The following is an 11,138-nucleotide window of genomic DNA, read 5'->3' as shown; positions in this document are numbered from 1 at the left end:
ACACACACAGACAGACAGACAGACAGACAGACAGACAGACAGACAGACAGACAGACAGACAGACAGACAGACAGACAGATAGATAGATAGATAGATAGATAGATAGATAGATAGATAGATAGATAGATAGATAGATAGATAGATAGATAGATAGATAGATAGATAGATAGATAGATAGATAGATAGATAGATAGATAGATAGATAGATAGATATACTACCATGACAGAATTTGGAGCTTAACTGGGAGCTTTATGTGCAAGCAAGTTTTTGAATCGGTCAGAAATGGAGACTGTTTGGAGTGTTCTCTTTTAACCTCTAAGTTCCACCCAGAATGCCATGTTTAATCACCAAATAATACAAAGAGAAAAACAGGCTTGTTACCAGTGATGCACAGAATCATCCACCTTGAAAAGCCAGCAGCAGGCTGCTTATGGCAAAAACAATGGCTGCCAATTTTGATCTCCTTAGAGTCGCGGTATCAATCGTAGCCCAGAATTAGGCTGGTACCCAACCAAAGGACGCTCAAACGCAGCAGATAAAGTTTATCTGATAAAGCTAATCTGTATTGACGGCTTGGGTCTACTGTGTATGCCAAGGCCCAGCATGTCTTTGAGCCAAGAGCAATGTTTTCCAGTCTGATCAGCTGAAAAGCGAAATGTGTAGGAATCTGGAAGAAATAACAAGGCGTACTCCAGCAGCCGGAAGACTGATGAGACAGGCAAAATTCAACCTCGCAGCATAGTGAGGGGGAAGCAAAGGATATGGTATCTCTCTCTCTCATCTCAGTGGCACAGACAAGGCAAGGTCAGTGTTAAGGTCAGTGGTTGCAGAATAGGAAGTGGTTAGCAACTGAGAGAATATATGGTGGCAGCCAGTTAGAGAAGAAAGAATGCGAAAAGGAAACAGGAGTGAAAAGGCTGGTTAAATAAACGGAGAGTGAGCCAGAAGGACAGAGAGCAACACTTAGCCAGAGAGGCTTGGTTACCATTCTCAGGCTCTGTGAGGTTTCTAAAAATGTTTTAGGCACACATAAACAAAGTACAAGTGGATAAACATGGGTGAAGTCCATCAGTCCAGTCATCCACAGGCTTCCCGTGTTGTCCGTTAGCAAAGGAAAATGCCGTTAAAAATATCTCATACAGATTTAGAAATATTAACTTTGATTTAAAACAGGTTCCAGCTGAGTAAAGCATAAGTTAACAGCTTCACAATGGGTTTCTGAAAAATCAGGGATGGTCCATCTCTTCTCCAAAAGGCCAACACACACACCTCTCTTCCTACTGCTGACTGTACAGGTAATAGGATTGCTCCTTGTGGTGCTTTTATGCCATTTGTCATCATCTGTAAGACACAGCTCTCTCTCTACAAACAGCAGCCAGAACATTCCAGGGAGCAGCAGGGGCATGAGCTTATCTCCCAGCCCAGTGGAGCAGGTAAATGACGTCGTCATCATCCTCTTGTGTTGGAATCTGATCGGCCTAAAAAGAGACCCAGTTGCAAAAGGGTGGGCTATTAGGGTCAGAAAAATGCAAATTGTCTTTCGTGGAGCTCACTTTTAATGGAGGTGATTCTGGGGGGAAAACGCACTGGAGGATCTTCTGTTCACACACAGTTAGAACAGTTTTTGTAACCTCCAAGGGAATAATCAGTGGACTTTTGAGGTTCTGCAGGTGCTAAGCGGGTATTTTTTGAGAATTTGCCAGCCAAATTAGCATTAGGGCAGCCTTATATGCATAAAGACTTCAAAGTAAATATTACAGGTTCTTTTTTTTTTATATGCAATGTCTCTGAATATCGCTGTGGCCCATCTACCTGGAATGCTAGTGCGTAGCCTCTGGCACAGCTTAATTAACTCATCTGTGTGGTTACAGAAGGCATAATGGGGGAGAGAAATCACTCATCACCAGAACATCCTTCCTACTGATCTGACTTCTAACACTTTCTCTGTGTGCTAACAAAGAGACACAAGCCCGGTAATCCTCACAAATCGTGATCAGTTGACAGGGTTTACACACAAACCACCTTTGAAGAGACATACAAATCAATGTGGAGAACATAAATTTTACTCATTAAATCAATCAGTGGACCACTGGTTAATCCTAGCCAGCTGAAATGGACCTTCAGAAGATGCCAAATTATTCCCGGCAAGATGAAAGACGTAGTTTAGAGTTTGGTGGGTGGCTAATTCCTGAAATAGGACTGTCAATTATGCATGTTTCAGTCTGGCCCTCTCCCTGCTGCCTGAGAGGTACTTAAGCCGAGCAAAGAAGAAGAAGCACAGAGGAGAGGACACTAGAGGGAGACAATTTGTTCACATCTGCAGCCTTCTCCACAGCTTTCCTCGGGATTCTGAATTCCACTGTAATAGGCCCTCTGGAGAAAAGCACCCAATCCACAGTGATCAATATGAAATCATTCACCAGATCCAAAGGATAATATTAAACACATTTAGGATGTGTCTGGATAGTTTCCCTAAGAAATTCCTGTTAGACAGAAAGTGCTTTGATTTGTCTTTTGATTTTTATTCGCAAAACATGCAGGCTAAATAACATGTGGTGAACCTCACATGTAAAAAAAAAAAAATTGCCCCACAGACTTACAGTTTCAATTTCAATACATCCGTATTAGATGTCGTTCCTGGTGTTTGTGGCAAAAAAAAAAGCCTCTTTGAAATCTGAAAGAATTTTTTTACATAGATATCTTGGTGGAGAAAGGGGTTACACATGATGGAAGAACAATTTCTCCAAGGTCAAGTGAAGCTTCTGAGGGTGTAAAGTGATTACTGCAACAGGAAACAGGATGCCTCTTCTCAAAACAGCATCTCATAACACTGTCAGTGAGTCTGTTGCTTCTCTCACTTTCTTTTCCCCCCTCAGCTCTTTCACACACTATCAAGTTTACTTCTTTCTCAATCCCCAAATCCTCCACTCTTTATGCAGAGGCTCGGTTAGTTACAAGCTTCTTCTTTCTTTTTTTTCCTCTCTTCGCATGCTGAATTTGCTCTCTATTGAGAAGCTGTTCATCTTTCAGAACTGAACAGTTACACCAATGCAAATGCAGGATTGAAGAAATCTTGAATTGCCCTTGAAGCTCCAGCAAATGACGATGAGCTCAAAGCATGCAGGATGCAAATATATCTTAAAAGACTTTGTCCCTGCGTTAATCAAAGCGTCTTCAACTGCTTCAACCTTCTTCTTTTTTTCCCGTTTTCCTTTCTATTTGTCATAACGTGAGCGCCCAAGTAATGGAACCACTGCTCGGCATCATTTTCAAGGAAATTTGTTCACACGTAGGCCACTTTGTTGCAGGATATAACCCCTCTCTTTCTTCCTCACCCACGACTAAACACTCAGCTGCTCCAAAAGCACTGCTGTCAAGTTGCTTAAAGAGCTACAAACATTTTAGGCGCTTTCATCAGGCGGTGCTGACTGCTCCGATTAAAGGAGAACACTGTTCAATTTAAAACAATCTATATGTGCTTTTCCTTCACTGAGTGTTAAAAAAAGATCTGGACACAGAAACCCCCTGTGAGCGTTACCCCATGGAGATCCAAAGGATTTCGGCTCGTCTGCTTACAGGTTGCTTTGGCGCCAAATCTGGTCGGCAATGGATCGATGAGACGTTGCGAAACAGCACACCCGCCGTACCCTTTTCTGTCACATTTAACTCGCCTCTCTTCATGCCGTAACAACCGCGGATGGAAAGGCAATAATGCTGTTGTTCACAAAACAGAATAATTCACAACTGCACCGTGAAGCCCGGGCCTCCAGTGTTTTTGTTTGAGCATGAAACAGAAGTTGCTCTTCATGTGTTAAATCCACTGTGATTTTTGCACACCTTGTGATGGGGCTTTTAAGCCCGTTGTTCCTCCGAGCTCATATTCCACATCAATTTATAACCCAACCACCCACCCTCCGCTAACTTTTCCTCTGTTCAGCTGCTGGGTGGATGCGATTTTCTTGCACTCACGTTTCAGGCACGTCTTTCAGGAGACCGCTGCGCATATGACAACGGTAAAGCAATCATAAATGCATCAGCAAATGGCATGGGACAAAAACAATGGTGCAAATAAGGCATAATAAGTAATAGTCTTTCACACAAGGTGTCATATTTCCATTTTCTTTGACACTCGCATACTACAAGGAATTACTGGCATTTGCTTTCGTACCTTTGTTTTGGAGATACAGACAGCTGCAATGTGGAGAGTCCCCTAACTAATGACAGACTTATAGCTGTTCAACTGACAAAAGTGTTGTTATTTGGGTTTTATCTAAGTCATTGTTTCAAAAACATGCTGCCTGGCCAGATAAGAAATTCCCTCTGGTAGAACCCTGAACACTCAGCAAAGACAGGCCTGTGAATAATAAAATAGGATAGCTAGTCATTTCCCAGAGAGTATGAGGCATCTTCTTGGCTCATATCAATGAAAACTGCGGTCATTTAATATTGTCAGCTTGACATCTCTGAACAGCAATCAGACAAATGTATAATATATAACTGAAACAGATTGGACATGTATTTTTTATTGTGTTCTATTGATAGCACGTTGCGCAATTAATGCATAGGCCCATATCTTAAAATATCTTAAAAATGTCTTTTGCACTCATTTATTCTTAATTTCTTAGCCTGCTTTGTCATCACCTTCTTCAAGGTCATGAGGGGGCAGAGCAAGCTTATCTCCACATACACTGCACAGAGAGCAGGGCTAGCAGCTCATTAGAGGTTATCTACGTGGATGGATCTATAATTGCATCACTGTATGTAAGGATACAAGCCTTTATTGATCTCCATGGGAAAATTTCTTTGTTGGCTGTAGTAATGAATGTAGTAGTTGAAGGTGAGACCCCACCATCAGCTACAGAGGCTCTTCCTCTTCTCTGAGGAAGAGCCTCTGGAACATGTTTAAATAACTTTCTTTAAGCCCTCCTGGAAACACGTTTTAAATTCAGATTTTTTTGCCTATTCTGAGCCTCGTTTGAGCATTTTTTAAAAACATTATAACATGTGAGCACAACCTTGCTTGTTTGCTTGTACAGCAGGATTGCATGGATCATGTCTGAAGGGTCCATTTGCAAAGACGTCAATAATTTTAATGCATCAACTAAAAATAACTATATTGACATCTTAGTAGTAATAATGTATAACAAATCATCTTGCAAAGACGAATCTGGCCACCGGTAACATTTATTATACTTATATTATTCAGTTATTGGCGCTCAAATATTCTTCACTTCGAAAAAAATGATGCCCCCGTGCACCTGCACAATACTTATTTTACACTTAGACCACACTCTTTGCTGCTCCCTGTCGAATTAAACCCTGCTTATTTCTCAGTAGACACTTAAAAGTCGCGACCATATGTTATGTTTTATTATTAAAATAGTGACTGTCCCACTTTTTTACGTCTTTCTAGCGCACTAGATTACACGGCGGAAGAATAACAAACGGTTGTAATTAATAAGAACAAAAAAATAATGTCTGCATGTCGCTTTTGCTTTTGCAAGCCTTACCTTTCAGTGGTAAAACAATTTGTAAACAGTATTAATTAAAAATAACATTTCTCATGCTATGTGTCCACTGGCGTAGAAGAGCAATAAGCCACTTTCACCTCTAGTGGCTTATTGCTTAATTAAATGACAAATCGGAGGATTGGTTTGCAGATTGCCTGAATTGACGTCAATTGGATTGGTTAGGTGACAGAGCCAGGCTCCGCCCCCTGTGGGCCAAGGTAGAGCATGCTGAGAGAGGGAGGAGGGAGCAGGGGGCTGAGCTGATCCCACGTGTGACGCTTTCATTCCCGGCTCAGTAATATTCTCATAGCGGGGCTTTGCATATCTCCTGCCGTATCTGTGCGTGTCTGTCACTGTTACTGTAGTCCCAGCCTATAGTTTGGAATAGATATGGAAGGAGACGGGAGTCAAGCCACATCCGGAAGCCTAAATGATTCACAACATGACCCGGGGTAAGGATATATTTCTAAATTTAATCCTTAGGTACGATTTTTTTTCATGTTACAACATCTTGGAGAGGACTTCGACTGCCGTGCTGGATTCGTCCCCCCTCCCGCACCCCCCTCCCAACAGTACGCACTTAAACCGGGCACGGGTCTGTTTCCAGATGCAGTTTTAAAAGACCTCCGCTCCGTAGCAAAGAGTGGCCTGCCCCTTTTATGTAGCCAGAGTGTAATTACTAAGCGCGAATGTGTTTTCATAGTCTTCCTTTATCCTTTAAGGTCGCTTTTAGAAGTAGTTAGTCGTCAAAATGGCCGAACTGACATCTGGACTCACTTCTGTTGTGTTTTCCCCTTACAGTAAAATGTTTATCGGTGGCCTCAGCTGGCAAACCTCACCAGGTGAGACTGTTATTCTCTTTTACACCGTAACCAGCATTTCTTGTTGTTTTTTTTCTTTTTCCCCCCTCTGTCGCTGTGACTGAGTGCTCGCTGTAGCTGCTGGCGGCGGTGTATGTGCGAATGTGCACTGTGCAGTAGTGTACTGTATGGGATATCTCAGTAGTGTGTGCGCACGATGTTATTTTTGATCTCCGTCCATCTGAAGTCCTCTATTCGACCCCTATGCGCATCGCGGGGTATTTTTGAAATACAGTGACAACAGCATGTCCATATGTTTCTGTCAAAATGACCCGACATATTTTTTTTCTTCTTCTCTCTATTCACAGACAGCCTTAGAGACTATTTTAGTAAATTCGGAGAAATAAGAGAATGTATGGTGATGAGAGACCCCACGACAAAACGTTCAAGGTAAATACAGGGCTTTTCTTACTTTTCCCTTTCCAGTGCACATAGCGATATCGCTTTACTTTGACCGTGCTCAGTGTTTAATCCAGCGTGTATGTGTGTTTTGTGTGCCCGCGCGCCCATGTGTTCGTGTTCTCGCGCGCGTATGTCTGTGTGTGTACGTGTGTGTGTGTCCCCGTGCGCGCGCGCCTGCGTGTGGTTTCACAGCAAGCCAGATAAGCTTAAATGCTCACTGCTGTAAAGCTGCGGCCGAATGCAATTTGACATTGACTTTGTGACTGCACCACAGTTTTTTTTTTTTTGCTGTGTGTGTCTAGTCGCCTCATATTGTAACGTAGCAAATAATGATGAGCACTGTCCTCAGTTTTGTTTTTGTTTTTTGTGTTTTTGCTTTTCCCAAAATCTGCCACAGGACTGGTCGTAATCTGGATTAGAAATGTATATTTGCAGAGAAATGTTGTTGTGGCTCATAGGGATTGTTGTTCACACTGTTAATGCAGGTTTATTATTTGCAAGTTGCATGTTAAATTTATATTTGCAAGGGGTGGGGGTGTAATTTTTTAATATGTATGCAATGTTAAATTATTATTAACACGTCTGTTCTTGTCCTCTCTGTGTCTTTGTTTTGCAGAGGATTTGGGTTTGTTACATTTACAGATGCTGCCAGTGTAGATAAAGTCTTAGCTCAACAACACCACGAATTAGACTCAAAGACGGTGAGTTGATTTCATTTGTTCTTACACCAGAGTTCATTTCACGTTTTGTGTTTACGCTGCTCTGCCAACTGAGACTTTTTACTGCCTAAGTAGGGCCTTGTGGGTGGTGCGGTAGGCGAGGGGGGGGACACTTCTTAGGTTGACAGGCTGTGTCGATCAAGGTCACGCACAGTGGCTAAATGTGTGCTGGTCTCTTCCACAGAGAGCCTGGCAATAAAATAAAACACAACTCTGGGGTGAATATTACATGTGTTCACTTTTACTTCTCTGGCTGAATGGGGCCAGACACGCCCCCTTCTTTGCTGCAGCCACATGTGGCAGTGTGCCTATATCTCATGTGGACACACAAGGGCGTGCTGTCTCAGGACTGCTGCCTTGCTGCTGTTTGATCCAGCAGATATTGTATCATATCGTGCCCGATTAGCAGATACTTTGAGTCTGAAAGGTTTGAGCCCTATATTAGAGATTAAACAAATTAAATATAAATTAATACATTTTTAAGCTGCCAGTATATTCAAACTAATTACTGTAATGTATGATAATCAGAATACATAAATGCATTAATGAGGTAACAATCAGTCAGGAGTATCGTGTCAAATACTTTAAGAGTGCATGTGTAGTTTTTAAAGAGTTGTCTGATTTACTTAAGTAAGGTCATTAATCCAGTGCACATATACATACACTCATGCACTTAGGTTTAATGACTGCCAAGCATTCTGAAATTTGTTGAAATTCGTCACCAGAGGAATAATTAAAGATTATACGATGCGCTGGATTAGATATGGTTCAGCTGCAATTATATTTTATCGAATCCAGATATGCCAGCAATAGTTACAGTAATGGAATGGTGCATATCGAGGAAATGTACTGTGCGCGCTCCCTCGGCTGAAGCCAACTTTACACTGGGAGGAAATATTTTTTTAAGGATTTTGGAAGATAAATAGATTATACTTCAGGTAGCAGTGTATAATAATGTGCAATCTACAAGTCTGCGTAGGATAAGGCAAGTAATGTAAATGTAAGAATTCACTGCTCATTCCTGAGCTTGAGTGTGATTGGCACAGAGCTGAGAAACCTGCTGTTTGTTGGGTGGCAGACCTTACTTTATATTCCTTCCAATTTTTTCTAAGCTGCGAGGTTTGTAATAATGTGGCTGCTCATATTATTGCTATTATTATTATTATTTTGAATATTCTTTTTATAATCATTATTATTGTCATTATTTTTGGGGAGCTTTTTTGGACAGTTTTCAGCTCATCGGTGGAGGTTTGATTCTTCAGAAGGGTTTATGGGGGGGGGGGGGGGGGGGGGGGGGGGTTCGTTTTTCTGTTAGTCTAAAAATAAGCAATTTGCCTTCATCAAAAAAGGCACATAACACACACTTGTACTTAAAATTTTTTAGTGCGTGTGATTTTTTTTTTTTTTTTCTTCAGCCTATTAGATATTTTGTGTTATGCTTTTTTTTTTTTTAAGTTTCCGGTAATCTCTCATTCACCTCGTGCTTAGTGTTTATATGTTATGTCTTCACTGCTATCAGCTCTGTTACTGTGTTATGCAAATGAGGGAGACAAGGACACTCGGTGGGGTTATGTTGTGACGTAGCAACTATAGAGCAAGGGCAAGGTTTTTTAGCATTAAAATGACCGTTAAGTCAGGCCGATGACATTGCAAAACTTGCAGAACCTCTTCAGAGGGGAATACTTAGAAGCACTTTACGGGGGCTGCTTGAAGGGTTGGAGATATAAACATACTTTGATGCAGAATCTAGAGCAGTTTGATAACTTCAAGTCTGACATTTTGAATGAGCAGCTTTGTGACAGCTTGACAGCATATATATTTACAGCAAAGGTCATGGGGGGTATGAATAACGGAGGAGAGCACGTAAATATATATGCTTACACCTGAGAGTTGGCCTGTGCTGCAGCAGTCTATTACTGATGTCTGATAAATAGAGCAGTTGTTGCTTTAATTGCCTTGCCCAAAGGCACTTTGAGAGCAGTGCCAGCAGGAAACAGTTTAATTTCTTGTGTATTTTTAATACCGCTGACATATGTTACAATATTCATGGGATTACATTAATGACCTGTTAAAATTGCAGTCTCAAACCACTTGTGTTACAGCTGATTTCTTGATTGCAAAAAAGCTCCTTTTTTTGCCCACAAGAAAAATCGGTTGGTTCTTTTTTTTTTTCTTTTCTTTTTTTTTTTAGATTGTAATATTTAGACTATTTGTAGGCAGAATTTAATCCCATTATTAAAACAATGTGGGACCTCTTATGTATAATAATTGAGTTAAATAGTATTTTCTCTTGCTCTGCTAAAGTATAATAACTGTCGTGCAGCAACACTAAATCTTGTTACGTATTGTAGGCTTTAGATCACATTTGGCACACTTATAATTGAGATTTGAAATGCACGAGAACTGAATGGTGACATTTTAAAGTCTGACATTGAATCATCATTAAGCCTGAATAGTGGCCTGTGTGAAATCATTATGCTTTGGAAGTGAATTATTTTAGTAATTTTGGTGATGTTTTTTTCCCCCTTGATTGTTAGATAGTATACAATAGACAGCTGACAGGAAATGAGGCGATAGACCTGGCCAGACTCGATCAGGCAGTTTTGTGATTGCATGGTCGATGTCTTAACTCTTAATCCGCCGGGCTGTAAGAGCATAAGATAATCATTTAGGGACCCCGACTATATTAAAAAAAAAAAAGAAGCCAGTTTTGTTTTGCATACTCGCCTCTTGTTGCTGGTGGCGTTGTAGTTTTTCATCGCACCCATAAATCTGAAAATATGGATGATACTGAAAATCCTGTAATAATGGAGGTAATCAATAGCTTTAGTAAAATAAAGTGTAGCAGATTGTTGTTTTGTTTGTGTTTTCTTGCTGGACATTTTTATCACTGGCTGAGTGTTTGACGGCATAATTGACAAACCAACGATTCTGCTGACTCAAATGCATGCAGACATTTATATTTCCCAGCTGCTAACGTGCTGTTGTTTACCCGTCAGTGTGCAGTAGAAGATTACAAACCTAAGGCGGCTGTCTGTATCGTCTTTCTCACCATTAGTCACTGCGCTGTATCTGCGGTGCTGTTGTATATCTTAACATTCACACTATCAAGATCGCATTGCATTAGGATCTATCATATCTCTGAGAAAGTTGCTCAGTGGCAATGGGGGAAAAATGAACCGGTCCAGCAAATATGGATGGTCTTGATGTGTTTGCAGATGTTGGGTTGATACAGGTCTCCCTCGTTTGCAGTGCCTGAACGAATCCTTAGTGGTTTGTCTGTCCTCGGTAACCTTGGAAAAAAGTCAGAATGGCTGAAGGTGCAATGACAGGAAGTTAGGTCGTATTAGCTGTGTAGTGAAAGTGTAAAGCCAAAATCATATGGATGTTCTGTTATTTTAAATCTAATATTTTTTCAGTATTACATCAGTGTCACAAACACAAACGCAGATGGTATTTTATTTAGTCTGATGTACTTTTAGATCAACTGCAAACCCCACTTTGATTTAAACATAAAATTTCCCTAGTGTTGAGATCAGGAGTGCTATAGAATCAGTTTTACTCCCAACTTAAAGAAGACAGGCACACCAACGCTGGTTTCATATGCTTCTTTATTTGGTATTAATGTTTTCTTTTGACTGTGTGC

The 11,138-nt window shown here is 40.9% G+C and overlaps 1 protein-coding gene across 12 annotated transcripts in view; it reads left to right on the top strand.

Moving 5' to 3' along the window:
* Positions 1-5,751: 5,751 nt before the first annotated feature.
* The window catches only part of msi2b (musashi RNA-binding protein 2b), a 277,906-nt gene continuing 272,519 nt past the window's right edge, over positions 5,752-11,138 (top strand). For 8 of the 12 annotated variants that reach the window (XM_023152789.3, XM_004557380.3, XM_004557383.3 and 5 more), the window contains exons 1-4: positions 5,752-5,963; positions 6,313-6,353; positions 6,680-6,761; positions 7,390-7,474. In XM_023152789.3, the coding sequence (XP_023008557.1) occupies positions 5,902-5,963; positions 6,313-6,353; positions 6,680-6,761; positions 7,390-7,474 (270 nt within the window). In that variant the 5' untranslated portion in view covers positions 5,752-5,901. The remainder of the gene's footprint in view (positions 5,964-6,312; positions 6,354-6,679; positions 6,762-7,389; positions 7,475-11,138) is intronic. The other 4 variants (XM_076888988.1, XM_076888986.1, XM_076888987.1 and 1 more) reach the window with 1 other exon arrangement.

Source organism: Maylandia zebra, linkage group LG10 (genome assembly GCF_041146795.1).
Source record: "Maylandia zebra isolate NMK-2024a linkage group LG10, Mzebra_GT3a, whole genome shotgun sequence".
Taxonomy (NCBI): Eukaryota; Metazoa; Chordata; class Actinopteri; order Cichliformes; family Cichlidae; genus Maylandia; species Maylandia zebra.
This window is presented reverse-complemented; position numbering and strand designations above follow the sequence as displayed.